The 16,084-nt window shown below is 36.4% G+C and overlaps 1 protein-coding gene across 1 annotated transcript in view; it reads left to right on the top strand.

Annotated features, from left to right (window-relative positions):
* Positions 1-665: 665 nt before the first annotated feature.
* LOC114897570 (disintegrin and metalloproteinase domain-containing protein 5-like) overlaps positions 666-16,084 on the top strand; it is a 136,189-nt gene continuing 120,770 nt past the window's right edge. Inside the window, 7 exon segments of the mRNA XM_029226494.1 lie at positions 666-720; positions 1,221-1,300; positions 7,805-7,860; positions 10,165-10,243; positions 10,515-10,591; positions 11,408-11,582; positions 12,495-12,560. Of these exon segments, the coding sequence (XP_029082327.1) occupies positions 666-720; positions 1,221-1,300; positions 7,805-7,860; positions 10,165-10,243; positions 10,515-10,591; positions 11,408-11,582; positions 12,495-12,560 (588 nt within the window).

The following is a 16,084-nucleotide window of genomic DNA, read 5'->3' as shown; positions in this document are numbered from 1 at the left end:
GCACCAGTCTTTGCAAATACACGCATTTTGCCGCCTCCTGCGGTAAGTAATGTACTAGGAGGAACCTTGTTTGCTGTCGGTAACTTGAGCATTTTCATCCTTGCTCCTTCTCTTCACTGGGATTAGAAATTACTTCAAAAACCGCCGGCCTGGGCTTCCCTGGTGGTGCAGTGTTTGAGAGTCCGCCTGCCGATGCAGGGGACATAGGTTCGTGCTCCGGTCCGGGAGGATCCCATGTGCCGCGGAGCGGCTGGGCCCGTGAGCCATGGCCGTTGAGCCTGCGCGTCCGGAGCCTGTGCTCCGCAACGGGAGAGGCCACAACAGTGAGAGGCCCGCATACCGCAAAAACAAAAACAAAAACCGCCGGCCTAAGGAAAAGACGCAAACAAAACCAGGCACCCGCTTCATCTGAGAACTGGAACTCGCGCGGCTTTTCCTTCCTTAACTAGGAACCGAAAGTTTTCCCCCAGCCCTACCGGCCCAACCGCGGCACGCTGGGCGCGCGCCCGCCGCGGCCCAAGGCCGCCGAGCGCTCCGCCGGCTTTTTCCTTCCGGCGCTTTCCCCGTGCGCCCCCTGCTGGCGCGCGTCTCGCTCCCGCGCTCCGCCCTCAGTCAGCGCAACGGGCGTCGCTGTTGGGCCAGCGCGGCTCCAGGTCAGCGGAGCCATGTTCCTCCTGCTGGTTATGTTCACCGGCCTAGGCGGGCTGCACGGAGGCCGCAGTGAGTCCAGAGACCGTTCCCCTCGCTTTGTTCGGTCGGGGGGCTGCCCTCGTTGGTCCAGGATCCAGGCCCAGTACTCCCTCCCTCCCCTCGCCCCTCGCCCTCACCTCCCACAGCCTCCCGACCCTTGGCCTCGAGGACTGCAGCTAAGGAGGCAGAGAGGCAGCCTCCGGGGGAAAATCTTTTCATTTCCGTGGGGTGGTTTCCTTGTCTGGAAAACGGACAGAAATGAAAGGTGTGGCCTTTTTCTACCTACAGCAGTCTAACTTTGTGTGTGTGTGTGTATGTGTGTGTGTGTGTGTGTGTAGAGAATAAAAAGTTAAGATTTGACAAGGCTTAAGAAATTTATCGGTAAGAATGACCGAAGGACAGCAGAAAGGAAAAGTAGATGCATAGATTATAAGAAAAACTTGGTAATGTAGAGAAACAAATGAATTGGGTTTAGAAATGAATAATGCAAGATTACAAGTATCACAGTAACTGCTTATTTTTTGTTTTAGATCCTCATAAAACCTTTCTGCAGACCACAGTTCCTGAAAAGATTTCAACATCCGAGGCAATAGAACATCCAGAAACTAATGTAATTGGGAAAAAATATTTTTATTTCTTAAATTGTGTTAAGTTGCTTTTAATATCAAGACCCTAGTAGCTGAAGGTGGGCTCCAGCTCTTGGAGGCACAGCTGACCACTCAGGCCAGGTTCACAGGGAGGAGCATTTTGATGTGTATTTGTGTGTGTGACCCTGTGTGTGTGTGTTTCTGTTGAGGACGAAGGATTCTAAGGAGGATCCACCAGGGCCAGCACTAGGGAAAGGCAAGCAAAGTGCTTGACTCAGGTGCAGAATTTAAGGGAGTGGCAAAGAACTGGGATTAGGATGAGGCTGAATGAGGTTAGACCAGGTCAGATCCTGTCTTTCTTGAAGGTATTGATATTTTTTTCCATCACGGAAGTTTTGCATTAATTTTGATTGTTTAAAGTATTGCATTGAAATAGTACTTATCTTGATTACTGAGTTTTCTGGGCCCCGCCCCTCGTCCTAGGCCTGTGGATTTGCCCTCAGCTACTTACCTCAACTTTCAGTTAGTCAGGGATGAGCTGAAAGTGATCAGTGAGTGAAAGTGAGAAAGATGAGCTGATTTTTCAAGTTAAGAGGCAGTCTGGGTCAGCTTTTCAGCCATAGCTTGGAGGGGGACAATTTTCTCCATGTTGTGTTTAGAGGCCTCTAGATACCAATTAAATAAGCTTCCCACTCATTTTGCCTAGTTGTTACACTTTTTTTTTTTTCCCAATTGCATGTGGAGATAAACTAATTTGGGAATGTCAAAAGTTCTTCATTTTGGCCAGTGTAATTTTAAATCATCTTGGGTAAAATGGACCCACTTAGATAGATATTTACAGGATGAGGGTCCACAGGTGTTAAACATAGGGCCAGCTGGTGTTACTTCTTGGATAGTGGCAGTGGATTTTAACTTGGCACTTGAAAATTTGCTTGCAATTTTGGAATCAAAAGGTATTTCTGGTAGTTGTGCATTCAGCTAGACGTTTGGGCAGAAAGACTGCTGATACACAGAGTGGAAAACCAGTACAGTGCCTGCTACAAGTCTTACATCTTCTTCCTCTGAATTTTTCTTCATCCCCCAAATTTGTTATATGACCTTCTTTGGTACTGTAGGAGGAAACCATTTTTTTTTTTTTTGCCTAGCTGTTAGTATGTGCTGGTTTATATTTGACTTTCCACCATTTTTGATGTTTAGTGAACAATTGCAAACTGCACAAAGAGCTTCAAAAGGACTTTTTCCTCAGTCGAGGAGTTTCTACTGTTAGCAAATTCATTACAAAATTTGCACTTGCCTTTTGACATTTTGGGGTTTAAATATACACATATAAAAATATAGGTAGTGGTTCCAAAACATTTCAAAAAGAATTGAAAATATTGAATTTGAAAATCTTGCAGCTGTGTCAGTGAAACTCACATGTTCAAACTCATAACTAATCATAAATGAGCTGAACTGTTGAAAAGATTGTGAACCTGTGAACAAACTATAAACTGAACTTGATATGTTATTTAAAAAAATGGGGAACTTCCAATTTGCCTGTAAGGGCCAGTTGTAAACACAGTCTTTCTGAAGAAAGCCAGAGTTAATGTTATGTAAGGTTTTGGGAAGCCTGGTGTCAGGGAGCCATGGGCTTTCAGAAGTGAGAGTGTTTAGGTGCTGGCAGGCTCTCAGCTGTGTTAGTGCAGTTAGTACAGGAAGAGTACTTGCTGGTCTTCTCACTTTCAGAATCCTCATCAGTGCAGTGTCAGAGGAGGGAGGCACTTACTCCTATCTAGAAGCTGTGGCTGTCACTGATTGGCTGACTTTCAGAAACTTTGGGCTGTCATTGATTTGCTAACTTGCAGAAGCTAGTTATTTGAGTATGGCTCTTCTAGCCACATGCCATTGGTAGTTTGATAGGGATTGCACTGAATCTGTAGATTGCCTTGGGTAGTATGGTCATTTTAACAATATTAATTCCTCGAATCCATGAACACAGTATATCTTTCCATCTGTTTGTGTCATTTTCAGTTTCTTTCATCAGTGTCTTATGGTTGGTTTTCTGAGTACAGGTCTTTTACCTCCTTGGTTAGATTTATTCCTAGGTATTTTATTCTTTTTGATGCAATTGTAAGTTGGATTGTTTTCTTAATTTTTATTTCTGATAGTTTATTGTCAGTGTATAGAATGCAACAGATTTCTGTGTATCAGTTTTGTATCCTGCAACTTTACTGAATTCATTTATTAGTGCTAATAGTTTTTTGGTGGCCTCTTGACGATATTCTATATATAGTATCATGTTGTATGGAACAGTGACTGTTGTAGTTCTACCATTTCAATTTGATTTTCTTTTATTTATTTTTGTCTGATTACTCTGGCTAGGCTTTCCAGTACTATGTTGAATAAAAGTGATGAGAGTGAGGATCCTTGTTTTTTTCCTGGTCTTAGAGGAAAAGCTTTCAGTTTTTCACCATTGAGTATGTTAGCTGTGGGCTTGTCCGATATGGACTTTATTATGTTGAGGTATCATAAATGATGTTGAGTTTTGTCAAAAGCTTTTTCTGCATCTATTGAGATGATCATATGATTTTTACTCTTGAATTTGTTGATGTGGTGTATCACAATATTTGATTTGTAGATATTGAAATATCCTTATATCTTTGACATAAATCCAATTTGATCATGGTGTATGGTCCTTTGAATATATTGTTTAATTTGGCTTGCTAATATTTTGTTGAGGATTTTTGCCTCTATGTTCATCAGTGATGTTGTCCTATAATTTTTTGTGTGTGTGTGTGTGATGTCTTTGTCTGGTTTTGGTATCAGGCTGATGTTGGCTTCATAGAATAAGTTAGGGAGTGTTCCTTCCTCTTTAATTTTTGGGAATAGTTTGAGAAGGACAAGTGTTAACTCTTCTTTTAATGTTTGGTAGGATTCATCTGTGAAGCTATCTGGTCCTGGACTTTTGTTTGTTGGGAGTTTATTTAAATTACTGATTCAGTTCATTACAATTCTGTTCATATTTTGTATTTCTTCTTGATTTAGTCTTGGTAGATTGTACATTTATAAAAATTTATCCATTTCTTCTGGATTGTCCATTTTATTGGTGCATAATTGTTCACAGTACTCTCATGATTTTTTGTAGCTCTGGTGTGTTTGTTATAACTTCTTTTTTATTTCTGATTTTATATGGGCCCTCATTTTTCTTGATGAGTGTGGCTAAAGTTTTATTGATTTCATTTATTTTTTCAAAGCACCAGCTCTTAGTTTCGTTTTTTTTTTAAGTCTCTATGTCATCTAGTTCTGCTCTGATCTTTTCATTATCTTTCCTCATACTAACTTTGGGTTTTGTTTGTTCTTCTTTTTGTAGTTCCTTTAGGTGTAAGGTTAGGTTGCTTATTTGAGATTTTGTTTCCTGAGATAGGCTTGTATCACTAGAAACTTCCCTCTTAGAACTGCTTTTGCTGCATTCCATAGAATTTGGATCACTTTGTTTCCATTTTCATTTGTCTCCAGGTATTTTTTGATTTCCTATTTGATTTCCGCAGTGACACATCAGTTGTTTAGTAGCATATTGTTCAGAATCTACGTGTTTGTGTTTTTTGCAGTTTTTTTCTCCTTCTGATTTCTAGTCTCATACCTCTGTGGTTGGGAAAAGAAATGCTTGATGTGATTTCAGTTTTCTCAAATTCACTGAGACTTGTTTTTGGCATAATATGTGACCTATTCTGGAGAATGTTTCAAGTGCATTTGAAAAGAGTGTGTATTCTTTTGCTTTTGGATGTAATGTTCTGTAAGTATCTCTGAAGTGCATTTTGTAATGTGTCATTTAAGGCCAGTGTTTCCTTATTACTTTTGTGTCTGTATTATTTGTCCACTGATGTAAGTGGAGTGTTAAAAACCTTACTGTTACTGTGTTACTCTCAATTCATCCTTTTGTGTTTGTTAGTATTTGCTTTATGCATTTAGGTGCTCCTGTGCTGAGTGCATATATATTTACAATTGTTATATCTTCTTGTTGGCTTGACCCTTTTATCATCTGTGCCATTGGACTGTTTTTCCTATTTTGACCCATATTTCACTGCCTTAATTACCGTAGCTTTATCAGAAGTCTTAATATAAGTTAGTATAGGTACTCCTACTTTTCTTTCAAAACTTTAAAGGTGTCATTCCATTGCCACCTGGTGTCCATTGTTTCAGTCGTAGAGTTACACATTATTTATTTATTTTTTAAATTTTATTTAATTTATTTTTTATACAGCAGGTTCTTATTAGTTATCTATTTTATACATATTGGTGTATATATGTCAATCCCAGTCTCCCAGTTCATCCCACCACCGCCCGCCCCCCGCCACTTTCCCCCCTTGGTGTCCATACGTTTGTTCTCTACATCTGCCTCTATTTCTGCCTTGCAAACCGGTTCACCTGTACCATTTTTCTAGATTCCACATATATGCGTTAATACACAAAATTTGTTTTTCTCTTTCTGACTTACTTCACTCTGTATGACAGTCTCTAGATCCATCCACACATAATTTATTAAGAATTATTTTGAAATTAATGGGTCATTTTTCTTTTACTGATTTTTGAGTATGTTCTCTTTGTCTTTTGTTTTAAATGTTTGAGCATGACATGCCTAGGTTTACTTTCTTTGTGTTCATCCTGATTTGGAATAATAGAATATTTTGAGACTGTGGGTTGATACCTTTCATAAGCTTTGAAAATATCAGCCATGAATTTTTAAAATGTCATTTCTTTCCTAGTCTTATCTTTATCATATTTTTTTGGACTATAATTACATGAGTGTTAGACATTTTTCATTGGTCACATTTCTCTTGTTTTCTTTTTCATATTTTTCTCTCTGTATTTCAATCTGGATATTTTCTACTGACCTATATTCCTGTCACCAATCTTATCCCCTGCTGTGTCTAATATTCTCTTATATCCTTTTATTGAATTTTTAATAACAGATATTGATTTTTTCTTCTGTAAAATCAGAAATGTCTTTCTGATTTTAATTCCTTTATTAAAGATTCTATACTTCTACTGAAATTCTCCACCTTCTCATTTTAATCATGGTCATTTTATAGATATTACTGTGGCTTTGTTATTATTCTCTATTTTTTATTTGTATTTTTAAAAATTTGATCTTGTTCTTTAGCATTTGTTGTAATTTTTTAATGGAAAAAATGGTGTATTCATTTACTAGAGCTTCCATAACAAAGAAACATGAACAATGTGACTTAAACAACAGAAACTTACTGTCTCATAGTTTTGGAGGCTAGAAGTCCAAGATCAAGGTGTTCGCAGGGTTGGTTCTTTTAGGGACTTTGGCTCCAGGCCTCTGTTGTTAGCTTATAGATAGATGTCTTCGTATGAATCTTCATGTGGGATTCTCCTGTTGTGTATGTCTGTGTCCAAATTTACTTTTTTTTACAAGGATACCGCTCACATTGGATTAGGGCCCACACTAATGACCTCTCCTTAACTTGATTACCTCTGTAAAGGCCCTGTCTCTGAATAAGGTCACGTTCTGAGGGACTGAGGTTAGGAATTCACATGTAAATTTGGATGGAGGGGAACACAATTCCAAACAGTTGGATGAAAAGTTGTAGAAGCTCTGGATGATGTCTTTTTTGAGTTTTTCTCTCCTCTCAGTTTTGTACATTTCTTGTTAATTGCATCCTAGTTTTGTTGTTGTTTTGCTTTGTAAGACATGTGGATTTTAAATTTTATTGGTGCTATCATATTCCCCTTTATTTTTTCATCATATTTATTTAATAAGAAGGCATTTTTAGAGGGTGCAATTTTCAGGTCCCCTCAAGATTCCACTTAGACGTCTTTGTAGAGCGCCATTCAAATGATTCTTCTCAGAACATTTATCTGCTGCAATGAATCTTGCTCTGTTATAATAGAAAGTTAAAGAACTGAAAACTTTTAAATGGCTATTTCTCTTGCTAAAATAAGTTTTTTAAATTAACCAAATAAATAATTTAATGAATCTTATATTTTCTGTTATCTTCTAGAGGGTTCTCTAGACATGTCTCTGCCCTTCCTCCATCCTCTCCTACCTTCTATTCCAGAGGAATTTCATTGCTTGCATTCGATAAACAAAGTGCAATGGTACTTATTGTGTTACCTTGCTAGAGATATAGTCGATTTCTTGTAGTTCTGTCTTTTAGGAGTGTGTCTTCCAATGAGCAGGAAAATTTACTTCCCAGGAGGGCTGGGAGTAAGCAAGCAAAGGTTTCTCTCAAGTGAGGTGGGCATCTTGGCATTTGCCTTGGGCATGGTGAATTGGTGGTGTGTGTCTAAGCCAAAAGGTAATTATCAGCAAGCTTGTCCCTCAGATATGTGAGTAACGGTGAATAGGAGGCAATTCAATTCAGAATCCTGAAGATTCCAACATCCACATGGGAAGGGAAGCACATATGATAGTTATATATTGTTCCTAATTTTGTCAGTTTTAAGAGCATAACTTGAAGAAAACATTTTTGCATATATTATTTACAAGTGTTATTGAAATGTTTTTGGATGCTCACGTACAGGTTGCTTATATCATTACAATAGAAGGAAAACCATATTATATCCATCTCAAAAAGCAGTAAGTATTTTATCTTTTCAAATTTTAATTTTTTGGTTTCTTGATTTTTAAAAATAATTACAAATAGGATTATTTCATTTTTTTAAACATCTTTATTGGGGTATAATTGCTTTACAATGGTGTGTTAGTTTCTGCTTTATAACAAAGTGAATCAGTTATACATATACATATGTTCCTATATCTCTTCCCTCTCAATTCAAATGTATATTTGATACATATATACATTTGATACCTATTGTATATCAGTTATTGGGTAAAGTCATAGGCATACAAAAGGCAATAAAACATGGATACAGGTAAATAATTTATAATATAGAAAGATATATTCAAACACATCAATAGAGAAATGGAGAACTGTTTTATAATGCGTTACTAAGATAAATGTGTAGATAGGATTCTCTGGAAATCAGAGAAGGCTTTTTGGAAAGAGATGACTTGAGCGAAGGTAGTTAGCTCTGTGAAGAAGTGAGGTAGTGTTGGGGGACATCCTGATTCAAGGAAATCATGTGCAGGTTTGAGACAGACTGGATTTTTGTGGTGTGCAAAAAGTAGTGTGAATGACTGAAGGACATATTTATTGAGGATAGAAGTAAAACATTTTGGCAAAGTAGGCAGGAGCTGGACTGTAGAAGATCTAGAATGCCATGATAAGGGTATTAGAAGCCAAAATGTTTTTAAGCATGTACTTATATAGGTCCGTTGAGTCTTTATAGGCTGTTTCTGAGGGGGTAAAAGTGGAGGTAAGGTGTCTAATTGTATGATTATATAATAGTTTAGGTGAGTGATGGTAGTGGCTTGAACAATGATCATAGCGCTGGAAAGAAAAATTCAGTAAACCTTGAGGATAGATTTGGTAGAATGGGAAACAGTGAGGAATCTTGGATAATTTAGTTGTTGCTTAAGAAAATTGGTAGATTATAGTGTAATAAAATGAGGGATATTAATGAAGGAGATATTTATGTGAGGAAGGGGTGAGCTTGGTTTGCATTGCTTATAAGATATTCAAGTGGGGTTTTTTTCCCTTAGGTATATGAATATAGGAATTTGAATCTCTAAGGAGAGATTGGCAATAGGGATATAGATTTAGCAGTAATTTAGCAGTAATCAATAGGGATATAGATTTAGCAGTAATCAATTTGGTGTAATTTTTTTTTAAATGAGAGCTTACAGAGTGTTTACAAATATACTGGTGGCTAAAGACGGAATCTTGGGAAAGACCAGTATTTCTCTTTTCGGTTCTACCGAAAGAGATCAAGCTAGAAGGGTCAGGGAGGTAGGAAGAGAAGCAGAAGAGTGATGTGTGATGTAAAATAAGTGATTAGAGTGAGTGGTCACAGTTTTCAAAATGATGCTAGAAGTCCAGTGCAATGATAATTTTAAAACTGTCTTTCGGATTTGACATTCTGGTGGTTATGAATCTTTTCCAGAGCAGTTCAGGGTGAGTAAGAATTGACAAAGCAAAGAAACTGTGTGTAGACCACTCTTTTGGTAAAATCTGTTGAGAATTGAAAATATGTAGGGAATAGCTAGAGGAGGACACAGGGCCAAGGGAGAGTTATTTAGGGTAATAATGACTTGACAATAAACTTTTCAATAGTGTTGAGATAAAAACCAGTAGAGAAGAAGAGTTTGAAATTACAGTACCAATAAAGTATGTATCTTCAATACATGGTGCAGAATAGGACGCATAGCACAAGTGTTTGCTTTGAACAAAAGAAGCAGTCATTCTCTGGGAATAAATATAAGGAGTGAGGATGGGTACAGGTGATCTGATGAGGTGACATGGAAGTTATTGAGATGATTGACAGGAGCGGTGTCAAGTTTCTGAATAATTACTGAGGAGAATGAAAGAAAATTCAGACCCAGGTTATTGGGAAGAATTGGTACTTAGTTAAGCTTAGTGAATATGAATTTGTAGTGATGCTAAAAAATCTTTCAAAATTCTGTCCTAACCCTACCTTTTAATTTTGAGATTCAAGTTTAAAATCTGGAATTAATGAGCAATAACGACAGAGAATTGAAAGTTCTTTGTTGGAAATTGAGACCTATGTTATTTCGCTATTTGATATTTCTAGCAATTTAGGTCGTTCATTATCATGCATTTTAGTATTATGTGTCACTATAATTAAAATGCCTCCCTCTGCCCCTAATTTATTGTAAATGACAAGCATTGGGGCAATAGGATATGCCAAGATAGTGCACTACTTTAAATTTCTCCCTCAAAAGGAAAATTTGTATTATGAAGAATAATTTTTCTATGTCTTCTGTTCACAATTTGACCATGTTTTGGTGATTTCTGCCTAGATCATTTTTATCTTCAGCTTCTGTTGTTTATTCTTATGACAAAGATGACACCCAACATTCTCAGCCTTTGTTAGCTCAGGTAAGACTTAGGTATTTTGTTACAGATTTCTTATTCTGGATTTTCTTTAAAAATACAAATATTATGAAAGTTTAGAATATTATCTTACACATTCACTGAAATCGAATAATGTGGACTAGTTCTTATTTCTACCTGGCACGACTTCATTGGGTAATGGCCACTCATATTAAAGTACTAAGGTAGTGAAAGTAAAAAGTATAAGTGAGATATCTGGGATGTCCATTTCAAAAAGAACTTATCCATTTGTTTTTCTCTGTGTATTTTTTTTCAGATGGATTGCAATTATCATGGATATGTTGCAGGTTTTCCAAATTCTCTTGTATCCCTCAACATTTGTTCAGGACTCAGGTTGTAGCCTCTTTAAAGACATTCCATTTGCCAGTACTAGATCTTGCTAGTCTATAAGTTGATCCTTTATGTATCTTTTCTAGTTCTACAGTCACCTTTGTTATTTCAATTCCCAAAGGCGTGAACCAGAATTACTGATAAAATAAAGTGTGTCACCCCGGCAGCATCCATTCCAGATGGGAGGCTACTTGTTGATTCTAACAGGATATGCTGCTTGAGGCTTTGAGCAATCTTGAGTGTGGGAGGTGCTGATTGGGTCTCTCCATACTAATCTAGTTTTCCCAAATTCTTTATGTTTTAACTCGTGTCTTAATTTCCTAGAATGGTTGACAGTGTGGAATGCCTGAGTCTGACAGGTACTTTGGCTCTGCTCATAGTCTTTCTTAGGCGCATAGCACCTTTAACTCAGCCACACAGATAAATGATTTAAGACGTGAAGTGTCAGAGGAGAGGTAAAGATTTCAAAGAGAAGAAAGGGACCTAAGACCAAGGAAAAGAGTGTCTATGGCTCCTAAAGGTTGGCTTAGAAAATCAACACCCTAGGTAGAGGTCTTAACCCCTTTAAGCACATGGATGCATGCCGCTAACCTTCTTTCTTTAAGATAATCAAAATATTTTTATTAGAATATTTGTAATAAAAAGCCATACATATCCTGTGTTATTACTGGTCCAGTTCTGGAGCAACACCTCAAAGAATAAAGAGATAAATAGAAAAACAAAGTGACTTTAAATGTAAAAAAATTTTTGGCCAAATCAACATTTCTCATAGTTTCAGTAGAATCATATCAGATTTGTTTTGATTATTTTAACATTCAGGGGAATATTGCAGTTTAAAAACACCTCATATGGAATTGAACCAATGGAAGCTGTATCAGGATTCATGCACATGGTTCATGAAGAAAAAAATGATATAACTAATATTCCTCTGTTATGGGAAAATGACACTTATATCTATGATAGCTCACAGTATCAAGTCAGAAAAAGTTCAGAAGTAAGTGTGGACTGTTTAATTTAAATTTTTTCAGTATAATTTTATGAAATGAAAAATACTTTCAGAGCAAAACGTGGTGATATGCAAATTTTAAATTTGTTTTACTTTTTCATGATGGCTCTACATGACTTTTCAAATGGATGGAGAATGAAATTAAGTTCTTTGTTATGCTTGTTATTAGATGAAAGTTTAGCAAAAACTTAGGTAATTAATCTTGGAAAGAGATATGTGAATATAAGATTAAATAAAGCAAAAAACTAATTTTCTTGTGTGGGCATTTGGATAATTAATGTAAATTATTCCTTTTCCTCAATTATTCTGGTAATTTAGGTGAAAATAATATGTGATCTAGATTTCTAAATGAGTCTTTGTTAATGTGAGAATTCAGAAATGAATAATATCAGTGGCTTACATAAGGTACATGTAAAGCAAACTGATGAATTCTTCCTCCACAAAGACCTGTAAGCTGCCATAAATAACTTTCCTGGCTCTAGTGAACTGCCCATGATTGTAAACTTTAGTAATATTTTTCTAAACTACATTATTTATCAAAAGTAGTTTCTAATAATTGGTTGCAGAAAATCTGCACACATGGAAGATTACTATGAAAAATTATCACAAGGCTAAGGAAAGGAAACTTTTATGTTATAAACTTAATATTTCTAATTTCAGCTACTGCAAAAATCGAAATATACCTGTGTTCTTGTATAGCTTGGAGTCTCATTGAAAATTCTTATTAATCACAGGCATGCTTTGGACTGGAATTTTCTGAATAGTACATAAATTTTGTAGTTGAAAATCAGCTTAATATTTAATCAGTATCAACTCGCCTCTCAGTTTATCTCTGAACATAATTTCAATAGAAGGCAAATTTTTGGAAATTTCTCAAGACTCATGTTGTATGTTTTTCAGAGACCTGGGTATTTCAAGTTATTCCCCCGATATCTTGATATGTATATTGTTGTGGATAAAAATCTGGTAGGTTCTTTTTTTTGCATTGTTATTTTTAAATGATTTAACAATCGTCTTTAACCTGATTTCAAGGATATAATAAAAATTTTAAAACCATTTTTTGATAAAAGTTTATTTTGCTTTTGCAATGAATGCTTAAAAATTATGAATACGCCAAGTTTTTGTTAATTCATTTATTTTGTATTCTGGGCTCTCTAACTGCTTTTGTAAAGTGAACTGTCTTTTCATTTTCTGAAGCTTACCAGCTATTTTTCTTTTTTTCAAAAGGACTACATCCTCAGTGGAAGCATAGATTAGAACTCCTCCAAACCCTACCCCCGCACACAATAATATCTAATTGCCTCAGCCTAATTAGAAGGGTAGTCTACAAAACAAACATGCCACTCCTTCTAAGCAAAGGGAGAAAACAAGTTATATGTTTTGTTCTAGCTAAGTTCTAGGGAAACAAGTTCTGTTTTGTTCTCCTAAGTTCAAGGTAAATGAAATGACAGAAAATGAACAAAATTCTTATATTGAGGATGCATGACTGTACTTCAGGTCTTATATGGGTTTTGAATTTATACAGCATGGGCAATTAGTAGATTCTAAGCTATGAGGCTACATTTGTCCCAGGTTGGTAGATCTGAGGGCAGCTGATGGAAGCAAGTAGTATTTCTCTCTGGAGGAATGCAACTTCAAGCAGGATTCCTACAGATTAATATCAGCCATATATGAGCTCAAAATCCATAAGAGACTTAGCCACCATGTACAAGGGTTAGCAAAACAAAAACTCATAGATTAGACCCACAAAATTTTGAGATATTAAAATTTTAAGATATAAGTTATAAAATAAAGATATTTTTTCCCATAAGGAAGTCATTGGTTCTGAAGAGGTGAATATGAGGCAGGGAAGCTGAGCTAACTCTTGGCAGAGGTGACAAAAATTGAAGTGTATGACTCATTAAAGAGTTGATAGGTTTTTTAGCGTGGCTAAGCTGACCCAGTACAAAGTCAACACATACACTAAAATCACATTCTTACAAAATGACAAGGCAATTAGAAGTAGGAAAGCAGAATTTTAATCATAATCAAAAAAAGGAAAGCAATAAAGGGAAAGAAAAATGTACATTAAACTTTTGTTTCATAAATGTGGAACAAATTAAAAGCTAATTAAGGTAAAATATTTCAACTCAAATATGTAAGTAATTATATTAGATGTAGAGGGATTAAGTACTGCAGTTAAAATCCAAAGATAAAGTTTAATTAAAAGCAAAGACAGGGCTTCCCTGGTGGCGCAGTGGTTGAGAGTCCGCCTGCCGATGCAGGGGACAGAGGTTCGTGCCCCGGTCCGGGAAGATCCCACATGCCGCAGAGCGGCTGGGCCCATGAGCCATGGCCGGAGCCTGTGCTCCACAACGGGAGAGCCACAACAGTGAGAGGCCCGCGTACCGCAAAAAAAAAAAAAAAAAAGCAAAGACAGAGTATGATATAAGACACACACACACACACACACACACACATACACACGTACATACTCGCTCTGCTTACAACTGACGTCAAAAATATATGTCATGAAAGTAAAAGATTATAAAAAATATACCATAAAAATATTCTAAAAACCTGTTTAGCTAGATTAATATCAGACAAAGTAGACTTTAAGATAAGTGTAAGTTATCTCTTACTGTGTAGCATACCACTCCAAAATTTAGTGGCCTAAACCAATAACCATTTATTTATTTGGTTGGTAGCCCAGAGATGTTTTTGGACTTTTATCAATCTCAGACCCTTTTTATCTAATCTGGTGGCCTTTTATTGATACAGTATCTTAAAACCTTTGTAGTCTTCTTTCTTTTCTCTTCTCTTTTTTTTTCTTTTTACAGGATTACTTTTTAACCACCTGTTTTTCCTCACACAGAGAATGTTCTTTACTGAGATTTCAAAGGCATAGAAATACAGTTTAAAAGATATCAACAACTTTTTTTTTTTTTTTTTTGCGGTTTGCGGGCCTCTCACTGCTGTGGCCTCTCCCGCCACGGAGCACAGGCTCCGGATGCGCAGGCTAAGCGGCCATGGCCCACGGGCCCAGCCGCTCCGCGGCATGCGGGATCCTCCCGGACCGGGGCACGAACCCATGTCCCCTGAATCGGCAGGCCGACTCTCAACCACTGCGCCACCAGGGTAGCCCCTGAACAACTTCCTTTAAACAAAATATACGTTGCTATGTGGTTACCAGTGGCAGGTATGAGGATTAACTGCGACCTTTGTGAAGCCCAGTAGGGAGCTTGCAAAAGAAGTTCTAGTGCCTTTTCTTGAAATAGCCCACCAGTGTGAAATCACCTGTTTCTTGAATTGTTTTCTAATGAAGGAGTACAGAGTATTATGTTTTCTTAGCATAATGTCCTAAAGTTTTATCCATGTTGTAGCATGTGACAGCATGCCCTTCTTTTTTAAGGCTGCATAATATCCCACTGTGTACCTATACAATATTTTCTTTATCTAGTCACCTGTTAATGGACGTTTGAGTTTCTTCCACCTTTTGGCTATTGTGAATAATGATGCAAGGAACATGAATGTGTAAATATTTCTTTGGGATCTTTCTTTTTTAAATGTTTGATAGAAGTTTTTAGTGAATCTACTTGGTCCTGAATTTTAGTTTATTATGTGGTTTTTGATTACTGATTCATTTTCATTACTTACTCATTATTGATCTAGTAATATCTTTAATATTTTTGTGTATTTCAGTCTTGGTAGGTTAGGTTTCTAGGAGTTTATGTTTTTTATGTTATACAATTAGCATATAATTATTCATAGTAGTCTCTTATAATCCTTTTTATTTTTGTGGTATCAGTTGTAATGTCCTCATTTCATTTCTAATTTTAGTTATTTGTATCTTCTGTTTAAAATTTTTTTTTTATTTTATACTGAAGTATAGTTAATTTACAATGTTGTGTTAGTTTCAGGTGTACAGCCAAGTGATTCAGTTATACATATACATATATCTATTTGTTTTCAGATTCTTTTCCTATATAGGTTATTACAAGATACTGAATATAATTCCCTGTGCTATGCAGTAGGTCCTTGTTGATTATCTACTTTATATATAGTAGTGTGTATATGTTAATTCCAAACTCCTAATTTATCCCTCCCCACCTTTCCCTTTTGGTAACCATAAGTTTGTTTTCTAAGTCTATGATTCTGGTTCTGTTTTCTAAATAAGTTCATTGGTACTATTTTTTTTAGATTCCACATATGTGTGTTATCATATATTTGTGTTTCTCTGTCTGACTTCACTTAGAATAACAATTTCCTGGTCTATCCATGTTGCTGCAAAGGGCATTATTTCATTCTTTTTATGGCTGAGTAATATTGCATTGTATATATGTACCACATCATCTTTATCCATTCATCTGTTGATGGACATTTAGGTTGCTTCCATGTCTTGACAATTGTAAATAGTGCTGCAGTGAACATTGTGGTGCATGTATCTTTTTGAATTATGGTTTTCTCTGGATATATATGCCCAGGAGTGGGATTGCTGGATCATATGTTAG

The sequence above is a fragment of the Monodon monoceros genome, unplaced genomic scaffold, assembly GCF_005190385.1.
Source record: "Monodon monoceros isolate NGI ecotype Baffin Bay Population unplaced genomic scaffold, NGI_Narwhal_1 Super_Scaffold_17, whole genome shotgun sequence".
NCBI classification, from domain to species: Eukaryota; Metazoa; Chordata; class Mammalia; order Artiodactyla; family Monodontidae; genus Monodon; species Monodon monoceros.
Note: the sequence above shows the minus strand (reverse complement) of the source record. Positions and strands in the feature narration are given on the sequence as shown.